The sequence below is a fragment of the Leptodactylus fuscus genome, chromosome 1 (assembly GCF_031893055.1).
Source record: "Leptodactylus fuscus isolate aLepFus1 chromosome 1, aLepFus1.hap2, whole genome shotgun sequence".
Classification (NCBI taxonomy): domain Eukaryota; kingdom Metazoa; phylum Chordata; class Amphibia; order Anura; family Leptodactylidae; genus Leptodactylus; species Leptodactylus fuscus.
In genome coordinates this window covers 131486670-131502151 of record NC_134265.1, presented here as the reverse complement: position 1 = coordinate 131502151, position 15482 = coordinate 131486670, and the positions used below count along the sequence as shown (strand labels likewise).

General features: G+C 39.5%; 1 gene segment (V, D, J or C); it reads right to left on the bottom strand.

Moving 5' to 3' along the window:
* Nucleotides 1-15035: 15035 nt before the first annotated feature.
* On the bottom strand, nt 15036-15482 carry LOC142205676 (T cell receptor alpha variable 3-like). The segment is given in 2 exon segments: nt 15036-15346; nt 15440-15482. Coding segments are annotated over 2 exon segments (354 nt in total).

Sequence of the window (15482 nt, the reverse complement as noted above, 5' to 3'; positions counted from 1 at the left end):
GTTTATACCCACACATATGACACTGGTGTACCCAGGACATCGTTTTTAATGCCATATTTGAATATAACTGCTGTTTGGACATACAACCAGTGCAGAAGGGAAGGAGTGTTAGGGTGCATTCACACTGAGTAAACGGTAGCTTATTTTGTGGAGTAAAATTACACTTGTAAATTTTGCTATCCCATTGACTTCAATGATATTTTTTTACAAGTGTAAAAATACGCCTGTAAAAAATACGCCTGTAAAAAATACGCCTGTAAAAATACGCCTGTAAAATGTCATTGAAGTCAATGGGATAGCAAAATTTACAAGTGTAATTTTACTCTACAAAATAAGCTAGCGTTTACTCAGTGTGAATGCACCCTTAGGCTGTATTCACACAGAGTAACGCCAGGTGTTTTTTGTGTGCTTTTTGCACATAGCGCCGCGTATACGCCGCGTTAACGCCGGTCAACGCCACTGCAAAATAGCGCGGCATTAACGCGGCACTATGTGCAAAAAGCACACAAAAAACGCCTGGCGTTACTCTGTGTGAATACAGCCTTAGTTTTGTTTTTGGAGCATAGATTTAGACAGTTTGGTTTTTGTACATCTTGACACTTGTCCAGGGTCCAGGTCCCAGTTTACCACACCTCCAGGAATCTGCAAAAACAACATGGTGTCCAGAAAGTCCCTCTAAATCTATACTCCAAAAGCTAACAAGCGCAGTGCTCTTTCCCTTCTGAGTCAGTTTACACTGATATATACAACTTTTTTGCATCTGGGATAGCCCACTTAATAGTTTTAGCAGTGCAGGTCTCTGATAACACAAAGTGAGTGCAACATATTGGGTATTGAAATGGCATATTTCTAAAAACATTTAAAATTTCACTCTGCACAATAATTTTTGGAAAGCACTCTTGGGCTCAAAACAATAATACCCCTTGAGAGTAGGGGGTAGATGTAGTTTATAAAATGGGATCACTTTTGGTGAGGGGTTCATGGTATTGGTATTTTAGGGGCTCTGCAACTACAACATTGCACCTGAAAACTATTCCAGCAAAATTTGACCTCCAAAAGCCAAAATAGCACTCTTTCCATTCTGCACCCCACCATGTACCCTTACAGAAGTTTACAACCACATATGGGGTTTTCTGTGTTCAGGGGAAATTGTTTAACAAACTTTGGTGTATTCTTTCTTCATTAACCCGTAGTAAAAATGAAAAATTTGGGAATAAATGGACAATATGCTCACTATACCCCTTGATAAACATTAAAAGCCACTGAGCCACCGTGTGGCCCCATGTAATGGAGAGTCTGTGGTGAGAGAGGGACAGCCTGATATCAGATATACAGTTTGGTGATGTTGATGGAGCCTGCACTGATAATCCCTGTATATACCTCCAGCTCTGCTAATACTGATCATGCTAGGGATAGGTTAAATCTAATAATTTCTATGTCATTTCTCAGGGCTGTATATTGGTCATACTGTATATACTGGCCATACAATATATATTTTTAATTGCCAGGGTTGAGAGTCCTTGGACTTGGTTTATTTTAAGTAGGGTGGAAACATGGTGATTAGTTTCCCCCAGGATTAACTGCTGTTTTGGTCTGGCTGGTCTTTGGGCTCCTGCTGGTGGGTGTCCCGGGGAGTGGGTTATTATATGTGGAAGCTACAGCCATATCACTTTATTTCCATTTTCATCAGCATGCATAGCTTAGTTGATCTGGCTTAGCAATTTTCTTTATCCATCACAATGGCTAAGGTATATAGTAGAGAAGATGGGACTTGTAGTATATAACATTTCTAGAGGGCTTTTGCATTCTTAATCAGTTTGGTTGCGGTCAAGTCCATTTAAGGAGTCAAATGGCCTCTTTTGTGGCAGTTGAGGAGTCAGGTGGAAGTTGCAGGCAAGTTATTGCAAGCCGGAGCGTGCCACCCCCTTTATTTATTTATTGCTATCTGGTGCTGTATGTCAGACAGCTGGGGATCTCACAGTATTTGTGAATCCCAATGGTCTAGCACTTCACTTGACTCCTTCTGTCATTATTTTACTTATGTGAGTTTAATAAAGCTATAGCCATTTTGATACTCAAAATAAAGTGTTTTTTGCATTTATTCCAAAGTCAATATTTACTGTAGTTTTGGTGGTTTAGGAAGGAGTGAGGGACATCCCATATCCAAAAGTCATGACAAAATGTAAGCAAGGCCTAAAAATAAAAAGCAAAACTTTATTTCTGTTGCATTGAAACAATAGTAATTGCCACAGTACTTGACACAGTTAACCAGTCACTGCAGTGAAAGCAGAATGTGAACTACTAAGATTACTAAACTTATTGTACTATGGCTACACCAGGTGAGAGCATTGTGTCTCTGACAGCACAATAGTATTCAGCAGTGTCTTTGGGCAAAACATGATCCTTCTCAAGATAAGCTGACCTTTCTTTAGGAAATACTGACATAGTAAATGATCCAGCATCACTTCTTCCTTCATATGCACTGGAAAGAAATTCAAGATTTCCATCCCTTTCTTTTTTTGTACCAGAACATGATATCATGACTAGTAACATTCTGACGGCAGGATATTGTGACCTTATGTCCTTCATTTGCTCTTATGTGATTATCCTGAAACAGTTGGCATTTGGTTGTAGTGAAAACTGAAAAGATTAAAATAAAATGCATTCAAATTATCACAAGCAATGATAAAATTAAGTTAAATGTAATGGGGATCTGTAATAATATACAATAATTTAATGACGTTAAAGATAAATAACCAAATAAAGTGCATTTATTGTATAGTAATAAGTTATACTATCTTTCAATAAACTGTATATTATATTACAATCATGGTTAGTTTTCAAGGTCTCTATATGTAGTCATTCAAAAGAAATGTTCATTGTAAGAAAAACCTGCCCCGAATATGTGATGGACACACAGATGCACCGCTCGCTGAGATTACAGTTATCAGAGTTCTGTTGTAATGAGCCAAGCTCCTGTGGGGCCAGTTCAGTATAGATAAGTTCAGAAATCATAAAACTGAGAGTACTAACACAAAAGTATAGTGTATAAATTTATAACATGTATTTGCTGAAATGATAATACTGCTATAACTGTCCTAATATGCTATTCACAAAAACTCATGAAATTGGTAACAGATAATAATCGAAAATCTTTTCACATACCTATGAACAAAAGAATGAAGGTGGGATAATACATTGCAGATCTGGAGTTTTGCTTGTGCTCTTTACAGGTAATTGCTTGACTGATACAAAAGACACGTTCACTCTCTATACTTCCTGTATCTGTTTGCATCACACTGAAAGGAGGTAGGAGCCCCCAAAATGGGTGACTTTCTTAGGTTTTTACCAGAGGCATTAGAAATAACCATAGGACCCTATGTCAAAACTTGTAATGGGGACCCACTCTACCATTGCTACCTTAACCCCTTCCCGACATCCGCCGTAATAGTACGGCGCTGCCGGGAAGGACTTCCCGCAAACCGCCATAGTACTACGATGGCTGCATGGTGGGCATACAGAAACTGTGTGCCCACCATGCACTGCGGGTGTCATCCATAACATACGGCTGACAATGCCCTATAACACCCGTGGTCGGAAACGGGTCTGATCGCGGTTGTTAACCCCTGAGATGCCGGCGGTCGAACATGACTGCCAGCATCTCCGGGGTTTCGCTACATAATGGTGCCGACAGTTTCGGGGGGGTACCAGTATTGGTAGGGGGCAGCTCGGGGTCTGATCAGTGATCCCGGGTCTGCCCCATGCCATCCCCTCCACGTACCTGGTTGATCCTGCCAGGAATGGAAGCAGTCATCCCGTGCATCAGAACTGAACCAAAGGTAGGAGAAGAATAACCTTTCTAAACGCTGTTCCGATGTGTCTTTAGTTTAAAATGCATATCCCCAATCACAGACTGTCTTCAATCTAGGGCTGGAAAACAACTTTAGGCTGAGGCCCCACAGTAAGTACACTAAGCAAAACTCAGCTTTTTTTGTTGCAGATTTTGTTGCGGTTTTTGGAGCCCAAACCAGAAGTGGATTGAGAAGTATAAGTACTTTTTATAGATTTCCCATTCCTTTTGTAGCCATTCTTGGCTTTGGCTGTTTTTGCGCAATGTAGGGCCTCAGTCTAAACTAGTCATTTCACTGAATCGCATCACCTATGACTAGTTAAGGTAATTTTGCACATGCTAAGCTAAAATTTTAAAAGCTTATTACTAGACTTTACAGAGAGAAAAAAAGAAATCTTAGAGGAACACAGTTGGAAAGGTCAATACTTGATTTTGCACGTGCTTGGACCAGGTGGAAAAACTACCTGACAGATTCCCTTTCAATATAGTTATCATCATCATGGTTATTTTTATTATGAAAATCGCATCTCATTGATAAGAAATAAAACCACTAATAGATTTTGCGGTTCTAGATGACCAAAACAATTATGCTGAACAATTTGGTGGTTGGGGTTTTAGGTACCACCACAAAAGGATTTGAAAAGAATCTTTAAGAACTCTCAGGCCATCACAATGCGGAAGATCGCACTCAGGGGCATCACACATATCATTAAGAAGGCATTGGGCAAAGTTCCTATGACCCTGACATGGCTCATCTACACTCACCGGCCACTTTATTAGGTACACCATGCTAGTAACGGGTTGGACCCCCTTTTGCCTTCAGAACTGCCTCAATTCTTCGTTGCATAGATTCAACAAGGTGCTGGAAGCATTCCTCAGAGATTTTGGTCCATATTGACAGGATGGCATCACACAGTTGCCGCAGATTTGTCGGCTGCACATCCATGATGCGAATCTCCCGTTCCACCACATCCCAAAGATGCTCTATTGGATTGAGATCTGGTGACTGTGGAGGCCATTGGAGTACAGTGAACTCATTGTCATGTTCAAGAAACCAGTCTGAGATGATTCCAGCTTTATGACATGGCATTGCATTATCCTGCTGAAAGTAGCCATCAGATGTTGGGTACATTGTGGTCATAAAGGGATGGACATGGTCAGCAACAATACTCAGGTAGGCTTTGGCGTTGCAACGATGCTCAATTGGTACCAAGGGGCCCAAAGAGTGCCAAGAAAATATTCCCCACACCATGACACCACCACCACCAGCCTGAACCGTTGATACAAGGCAGGATGGATCCATGCTTTCATGTTGTTGACGCCAAATTCTGACCCTACCATCCGAATGTCGCAGCAGAAATCGAGACTCATCAGACCAGGCAACGTTTTTCCAATCTTCAATTGTCCAATTTCGATGAGCTTGTGCAAATTGTAGCCTCAGTTTCCTGGTCTTAGCTGAAAGGAGTGGCACCCGGTGTGGTCTTCTGCTGCTGTAGCCCATCTGCCTCAAAGTTCGACGTACTGTGCGTTCAGAGATGCTCTTCTGGCTACCTTGGTTGTAACGGGTGGCTATTTGAGTCACTGTTGCCTTTCTATCAGCTCGAACCAGTCTGGCCATTCTCCTTTGACCTCTGGCATCAACAACGCATTTCTGCCCACAGAACTGCCGCTCACTGAATGTTTTTTCTTTTTCGGACCATTCTCTGTAAACCCTAGAGATGGTTGTGCGTGAAAATCCCAGTAGATCAGCAGTTTCTGAAATACTCAGACCAGCCCTTCTGGCACCAACAACCATGCCACGTTCAAAGGCACTCAAATCACCTTTCTTCCCCATACTGATGCTCGGTTTGAACTGCAGGAGATTGTCTTGCCCATGTCTACATGCCTAAATGCACTGAGTTGCTGCCATGTGATTGTCTGATTAGAAATTAAGTGTTAACAAGCAGTTGGACAGGTGTACCTAATAAAGTGGCCGGTGAGTGTATATAAGCCACCAGTAGGAAACCTACATAAGTAATCATTACTATTATTATTATTATTATTGACCTAATGAACCAATCATGATATACACAGACTAGAAGCCTGGCAGGGATAATAAGAAAGGATTGGAACTTCGAGTAGTAACACCTGCTGTGTTGTTTTCAAGAGATGGAGGGAGCAGAGTCACAGTTTACTGGTTGCTGCAGTGTTTTTTCTTCTACTTTATATAGTAGTGTTTGTGGATTAGTTTCTGTACTGCAGTTACACCAGGTGAGATCATTGTGCCACTCAATGCACAGTAGTATTCAGCAGAGTCTTCAGGCAAAACATGATCCTTCTTGAGGTACGTTGACCTCTCCTTTGAAATTACTGACATTAGAAATGTCCCAGCATTATTTTTGCCATCATATCCACTTGAAAGAAATTCAAGCCTTCCATCCAGTGCTTTTTTATACCAGAACATGGTGTTATGACCACTAGCATTCTGATGGCAGGAGATTATGACTTCATGTCCTTCAGTTGTCCATATCTGATGATCCTGGAATACTTGACATTGGGTTATAGTCAAAGCTGAAGACAAGAAAATACAGTGAGTCCAAATGTATGCCAGTCATTGACTACGAAGAGAATTACACTAAGCAAACATGTTGTAAGAATCCAGTATATACCATCTAAATGCAAGTCCTCTTAACATTTCCTAAAATATGTTGCAGGCAATAGACACATTATAATAATTGATTACTGAATAAATCGTACATACCTATGAACAAATGCAAGAGCCTAAAATAATTCATTGTAGTCTGACTGACCCCAAAAAGAAATGTTTACTGTTCTCTGTTTCCTGTGTCACTACATCATGTAGTTTTTTGTCACTTCCTGCCAGGTTAAATTAATATCATGGTTAGATGCAGTTCACACCAGAAACAAACAGAAGAACATTACTGTGGATTTGGTTCTAATATTTTCAGCTAACTCCCTCTGCCACCACGACCATCTTTCTAAGACTCGCCTGATCTTGCCACCCCACCTAAAGAAGGACTCAGACACCAAATGTTGGCAGTAAAGGCCAGTCTTGCTAACCTGATACTATTTCTCTCCTGCACCCTTCTGAAACTTGCCCTTCCTGGCTTCATAACACATATTCCAATTGCAGCTATCCTTGAAGTTAAACATCCCCCTCTTCCATTCAACCCTTAACCCTTTGAGCTTCAAATAGCTAATCCCTATATTCCCTATTCCTAGCTTAGACCCCTGTCAGGCTGCCTACTATGCTACCCCTGTATTCTGCTTTATGGCTCATTAGTGAATTACCACAAACAGAAATGTCAGGTATTATTAACAGTAAGAATAATAAAGTACATTGCCCTTCTTTAAATACCTTGTAAGACTCCACGCACATGACTGCAGTGCATTCTCAGTTTGACAAAAGTCTGTTTGGCCACAAAGTACCAGCGGATCTATGCTATTATATCTGCATAAATGGTCGGTAGTGTATCAATACTTTCACAGATCCACAAAAAAGTGGAAGGCTGGAAATGATGTCACTGGCTTATATGAACCCCTTGAAAAGGTCACCAGATGTCTTAGACAGCATTTTCTCCTATATTTTTGCTTGGTGATAGATTCCTAAATGCATAAGCGCAATGAACAGAATCCACCTTAGAGTCCCAGTACTTTAATTAATTAAGCAACTTTAAGAGTTAAAGAGTTTAATTGTGGATCTTTAGGGTGTCAAGAATGGGTGAATGGATTCAGTAGACACTTCAGGACCTCCCAGACCATTCGTCATTGAGGATGATGAAGGATTTGGAGTTATTTAGATGTTTCCTTTACTTTTGCCTCACGAGGGTGAATATGTTAAGTGCACCTTCAGGTTTCTTAGTAGCAAGTGTCAGATATTCCAGACCTATCTTCAAATAGCTTCAGATACTGTGATACTAGTTATCCAAGTCATTGTGCTATGTTTTACATCTCCGGTTTTAGGAAACTGTGATTTTGACATGAATCAGTATCTGCCAACTTCTACCATAGCTCATGGATCCAGCATGGAAGGCCTGTAACCGCAAGACTGTCTATCATGAACTGTATGTGGACTATTTCCCATCACCAGCATATACGGTTCCATGACAACTGGGTGCTATCCACAATAAATTGTTTATGGACAGTTGTCCTTGCTGTTTAAGTTCTGGACTATCATTTTATATACTAATAAGATTATCATCTTATTAGTTGTGAGCTTGAGTACTTTGGCAAAAGAGAGAGAAATTGGTCCTTTATTTCTTTTTATTTTTTAAAAAAATTTTGGGCTTTTTTGCTTGACATATGAACCATACCTCATAAAAACTCAGAATCTAGGTCAAGATCAAGCACAACACATTTTTTCAGCTTTCTGTTTTGATCTCTTCTTCCAAATGACAACAAGACAGTCAGATTCAGGGTGGAAATGGGCGCTCATTTTGGAATCAAATTCCACCATGTGAACATGCCCTTAGGCTGAAAATGTAATTGATCTATGGAGGTAATCCTCCATGAGGGGGCAAATAGGAGATGGATGAAGTCACATTTATTATGCAGATGGTTTATCGACATGGGTGCTTAAGTTTTAAAGTTGTATGCTGTTAAATTACTTTTAAATTGAGCTATGTTACACATCAGGTGGACACAAGAAGTGTATGGAGGAGAAGCCAATAAAACCTGCATTCTTATGGTCATCAGGATGCCTCTGCAGTGAACCCCAAAAGGACCACTGCTAAGCACTGCTGTTTTATTCAGACATAATGTCAGAGATCCAACAACTTCCAGCCATATAAGTACATGTGACACTGGATGTGACCTTACAAGCGGGACTTTGCTTCAACACTTCAACACCAGCTCCCACACTGACCTTTCGCACTAGACTACAAAGAAGTGAAGTAACCTAAACACAAATAGCTGCCGCCACATGTCACTTACAGTAGATGAGACACCGATATACCCAGACCACTTAAACCTGCGCCCTCTGGTACACAAAAGGTAAATAAAGCGAAGCAGTATTTTCCCTCTGAGATTATGGAGATATCATAGAATGCAGGATGATCTTATTAAAAGGATAGATTTAGTAGGCAAAAAAAAGTACAGTCCTTACAGTTAGAAGTTTTAAAAAGATATAATAGAAAAATATACTCAGAGGCAAAACTGTCTAAAAATAAAAAGGACTAACATAAATAAACCTTTTCTTAAACCTGGCTGCAGAGCGCAATTGGACAGATTATAAGCTTAGTTGCACGTACATAATTGCCCATAATCAATTGTTGTAGGACCCTGATACAGCCCCCTTTTGGAACCTACACCTTTGACAAGGGCCGGGTTTGCACCTTATATATGAATGATATGCCAAGCAAGTGATGCAAAATGTTTTCACAAGTTCAGGCATACCAAACATGAGGATGAAAACATACCCCTACCAGGACATACATAAATTAGGGTGGTCCTAAAGGTTATCAATCCTGGTGCTTGCATCCAGAGAAGCATATATGTTTTCTGGCCCTACTCCTGTACGAAAATTTTTCAAAAACATTATTTATGACATAGGATTTTGACATTATATTTTTCCCTTGTTTCACATACAGAGTTATGGACTTCCAGGCTTCAACCATCTAGCTGTGAGGTTTTGTCTGATCTCTACACAATGTAACTTGTATTAAAGGGATTCTACCACTAAAACACAATTTTTTCTAGTTAACATGTCGGAATAGCCTTCAGAAAGGCTATTCGTCTCCTACCTTTTGAAGTGCTCTCCGCCGCGCCGTTCGTTCACAATACCGGTTTGTACCGGTATGCTAATTCGTTCTCTCGCAGCGATGGGGGCGTCCCCCATTGCAGGAGCAGCGATGGGGGCGTCCCCATTGCAGCTCGAAAACCGTCCGCAGCGCCGCCTCTATGGTCTTCGGTGTCCTCCCCTTCCTTCTTCAGCGTCATGTCGGACGCCTGCGCAATACGCTCTGTACGGCGAAGACTTCAAAGAACGTACTGCGCATGTGCGAAATTGTGGCGCCCGCACTATGACATGACGCTGAAGAAGGAAGGGGAGGACACCGAAGACCATAGAGGCGGTGCTGCGGACGGTTTTCGAGCTGCAATGGGGATGCCCCCATCGCTGCTCCTGCGATGGGGGACGCCCCCATCGCTGCGAGAGAACGAATTAGCATACCTGTACAAACCAGTATTGTGAACGAACGGCGCGGCGGAGAGCACTTCAAAAGGTAGGAGACGAATAGCCTTTCTAAAGGCTATTCCGACATGTTAACTAGAAAAAATTGTGTTTTAGTGGTAGAATCCCTTTAACATATACAAAGTACGCACTCTTACTTAAAACCAGACTTTACTACTCCAATGAACAAAAATTTGTAACAAGGCATGATAGGATATATACACAGATCATAATGCGTAATGCGTGATTTTTTAAAATCTTTTTTGTAGAGACACTACATATTTACACATGTGAATTTAGGTGTACTTTTTATGGTGAAGCCTTATTGGGGGAATTTTCCTTATGGTTTTAAAGCTTCCCAAATATCACTGAAAATTGAACCAGTAACAAGATCGAGCAAGGGATCTTTTCATACACTACATTTTGGTTTAATGTATCACCTAGTTTTTGCAGTGGAAGTTATAGTGAAGGCATCTATGTGTGACTGAGAGCACAAAAATACAACGCAGTATCTTCCACGAGAAGTCGAGATATAGTTAGTGGAGCTGAGAAGTTTTTTGTATGATGTTGAATGGAAATTCTGCTTTGAAACTCTTCTCTTACAAACAGTATACCAGCATAATCTCCCCTGGCTATGAATTCCAAGTATTGTCCAGGCCTCTGTCTGTACCAAAATATATAGGCATTCAATGACGTTTCATATGTACAGTGGAGGGTAACAGAGTGTGATGCATGCTCTGTCCATATGGAGGGCATCTGGGTCACTGAGTTTTTCTTCTGACATTGTATGACATCAACTGTAAGAGAGAAAAAGATAGACACAAAATTTACAACCTCATGTACATACAATAAGCGATGTTCTTTTATCTCCAGCATTCTCATATTTTCATTCATATCACCCACTTGATGTAGAAAACCAAAGCCATATAGCCAAGTGTAACCTCATGCTGTCTTCAGTCTCGTGTAGCTGCTGCACAGTATTGAGATTTTATATCTAGTTGTGGGAGAGATTTCTTGGGTTCTAGTTGTAGACAGATAAAGATGTGGTGATGTCAGAAAGTGAGTGAACTGCAAGAAGGATGTCAGTCATTGCCAGGAGGTGTGATTACCAAAGTGACACAGTGGCTAGACTTAAATGAGTTGTCCCATCTCAAGGATTCTATTCATACTGGTAGGTTATGTATATTGAAAACTTTTCCTAAATATATTGCTTTAGAAATGCTGCTTTGTTTGCCTGCTATGTGAACGTATTACTCCCATTGTTTACACAGTGTTGCTATAACCAAAGACCTGTGAGATAGGGCAAATGACATCACTTACTCAGTGCTGGCAGGACAATCCATTCAGCTAATTGCAGTTTGCTGATAAAGGTCTGTTAACTCTTTAAGTAAATACACAGATAACACTGAGTTCTTCTCTACAAGTATCTGCATATTATCTGATCTGCATAAGTATAGTGATACCTCATAGTGTCATTCAGCAATGGGGAGTGGGGGGATACAGGAATTGAGAAGAAGAGACTGCAGACATAGCTGAAACACTGAGATGGGAAAACCACTTTTAGCTGCTCCCTGCCCATGGTGACTACATAGGTTATATGAATATGAATTTTCATAGGGCATATTATATGCTGTATAATGGTGTTCTTATAATGTCCTAGTTCCTCCACCATTCTCTGAATCATGCATCATGAGAGCCAAGGGGTTGCATTGGGGCGGGAAAAGCTTTAATTCTTACATTAATTCTTCACCCCTTAACTTGAAGGACCTAATTTGTATGAAGAATAAAAGTTATTTTTTCTCAATATTGTGCAGATTTCAGGCATTATAAGAACACATGAGGTGCACCGTGAGGTTCTAGTGATAATTTGGGAGGTGTTAAATCAAGTGGACAGCTCCCCTTTAAAACCCCAATAAAGAAACTCTAAAGAATCTCTATGGTGAACTTTACTAAGAGATAGGAATGTATGTTTGTGTCTGACAGGTTTTGTATATAGCTAAAAGCAAAAAAAAAAAAAAAAGTGGATATGGCATCAGTCATGACCAGGTAGTAGTGACTGAGGACTCAGTGAACCCCGGCTTCAGTGAGCATGCCTTTTTTTTAAAAAAAAAAAAAGTTGCGGGTACACATGGATTTCAAACAGGGCGATTTGGGACACTAAACCCCTAGTCTATAAGGAACTGTAGGTGATTTAGTCTCCCAAATTGACCTGACAGATTCCCTTTAAGCAGGGGAAAGGCATGCTCAATAAGCTTGAGATCTGGTAATTCAATTGGTCATTGCAGAATATTCTAATAATTTATTGCTGGCCAATAAACCTTTCTGCATTTGGCTGAATCTGAGCAGGAGGTATATCCCTGTACACTTCAGAATTCATGCTTCTGTTTTTTGTTACATCTTTTGTGACTTCAGTGCCAATGGAAGCCATGCATACCAATGCCATCACAATGCCTCCACCATGTTTTACAGAGGATTTGTCATGCTTTGGATCATGAGCTGTCGAAAGTCTTTTTGATACTATTTCTTCTCATCATTCATGAATAGGATGATTTTACATCTTCTTTAGATGTTTTTTGGCTAATCTGATGATGAAACATTGGCTTTTCAAAGAAAAAAAAGCCACCAAAAATTATCCCTTTATTTATTTGCAACCGATTGTGACAAATCAGTTTTTCCAACTCTTCCTATATATAATTTTTATGGACTTTAGCCACTGGGACAACACATCTGACCAACATGTTAATGGGGAGGAGCCCTGAAGCCTTTAAAAATCTGATTATACCCCTGTAGAAGGATAACTGAAAAAAATTATGTGCATCTGTTTTTTGAAATCTCCCTAATGTCATCAGTCAAAAGTAAGCTGTTTGTCCGTATTCTTTATATGTGTGTATACAGTACATGCTGTATATATATATATATATATATATATATATATATATATATATATATGCTTTAGTGTTGTGAGGGTACGTACACCTGTTGCCTGTCTGTTGTAGATTGTAGTTCTTCATGCTGTGTTTGCCTACCCTCTAGTGGAATAAAAATTCTTATCAGCCACTCCATTTTGCATTAAAGGGAATCTATAATTTGAAAATTCCACTGAATTAATTGATAATTTATGGAAAGCATTCTTTTGATATATATTTTTTTTTGTTATTTTTCAGCTTTTAGTAAAAAAAAATATTTTTATTGTTTTTAAATTTCTGCATAGACTCTACTTTCCTTGACTATTAGTGTGTCCACTATGGCACTATGTCACTAATGCAGAAACTTTTCCATTACATACAGAATTTCTTTTAGCAAATCTGATAGAACTCCATTGCATAGCTACTGCATGTTACCTGCAGATTTTGATAAGGATTTCAGTGCAGATATCACCAAATGCATTACAAATCTGCAGTGATAGTTAACAGAATTGGTATGTTACAGTTTACATAATTCACACCAAGCCTTGAATTATTGGTGATGTTTTATTTAAACCTGTATTGCTCAGTACATAGTTGTCTTGGGCTTCATAAAATGTTTGTTAGGCTAGATTCACACAAGCGGTCGAACTCCATTTGGGGTTTTGTCCTCAACTCCGCTTGAAAAATGCGGAGAAAAAAGTTCTGCAAGCAGGACTGTGAACCTAACATTACTTGTACTCATCACATGACCATGCACCGTAAATCACATGACCATGGTCAGAGTTTTATCCTCTAGAAGTAACAGAATGAATGACAACAAGCAGAGATCTAGAAAACCATGAGGAATTGATACAGAAAGTATATTGGAAAATTGTATATCTTTTTTTTGTACATTTGTTTGTCAATATTGGTCTGAAAGTGGCCAACCCCTTTAATGCTTTCTCTTTACATCATCTTCATTTGGCTCTACTATTAGAATCAGTCCACAGGCTAACAATTACAGCAAATATGCTTGCAATTGAGAAATTTTGCTTGTGCAAATCATGAAAATCTACGTGCAGAATTTATTTCACTTTAGCATTCTATGGATTGGAAAATAAATTCTCACTGATTTTCACCATTATGTGAGAATAAGGTTTTCATTGTTAGTCATGGGGTGACTAACAATGAAAATTCTGCAACATGTAAATTCATCCTAGGGTTTAGGACATTCATCCCATATAATAAACTATTAACACTTCAATTTTTAAAAGCATAAAAACCTATCCTCTTAATAGAGGCTCAAATAATCTTTCTCTCTTCTATGTACTGATGACACTTCTATCATCAATCTCTAATTGTGTGGAACTGAGTGTTCATCTAAGCATAAATGAGTTAGTGCAACTGGGACGCAGCTACATATTTTGGCCTTGTCCAACTGGATGTGAATAAGGTGAAGAATCAGAGTAAGATTAAGCAGCACTTATAAGGTTTGCTGTCCAATGATTTTTACAATCGGCTTTGCCATTTGCCCCATCTTTTAAATACAAATACTTATAACGGAACATGTAATATTGTACCATGCATGGTGGATATCAAGGATCACATAAGCCTTAGCATTCTAGTATTACTGGCACATGATTCATTTAGTTTGTGGATATGCTAATATGCATTGTGCAAAGCTTTTGGTAGGTTCAGCATAATCTTCAAACTGTATATTGGCTTTCAGATGATAGTCTTGGGCTACCCAAAGTTAGTCTTAGTTCTGGATTTTTTGCAATTAGATTTATAATTTCAATTTTTTTTTTTAATATAAGTGACTTAAAGGAAAGCTGGATATGAATTGAAACATTACTTTGTAGTTTATGTTTGTCATACGTTTACATCACTCTTGCAGTAGGCTTCCAAAATCATCGGACAAAAAATCCTTACAAGTCCGACTTTTTTTGTCTGGTGGTTTCACATTAAAGTAACAGACACATGGCGGATCCCAATTATAGTTAATGTGGTCTGTTGAGCTGCATATATGACCGCTGTTGTATCAGTCTGCCTATCCATTGTTCTGGTCCTTCGATGGATTGTAGTGTGAACCTAGCGTCACCTGACTGTTTTTGTGTAGAAAACCATTGAGTTAATGCAGTGTGTCACTCAGAGCACAGAAGTACACCCCGCTGTCTGACTCTGAAGCATCAGAAATCATCAAAGGAAATACTTTCTTCTTTATGTCGTGCTTGGCTGAAAATTTTGGAGCAGCTTTTACGTCTTCTGATTTTCCAAGACTTTTAAGAATGTACTGGAGACCTTGGCCAGGATACTTAACATACCAGAAGAGATATGGAGTAGTATCTGTAGTGCTGTATTCACACTCCAGGTTAATAAACTGTGTAGCTGCTATAGTTACTGCTGGCTTTGGCTGTGTCACACTATTCGCTGTACAGATTCCTATTATGAAAAGAAAAGACTGAGGATAAATGGAGACAATATTTCCAGTGAAGTACAGAAATACTATTCAATGTCCCCTGTTACTGAAATTACCTGACAGAGAGGTGACAATTACAGTCCAAACCAAATACGTCAT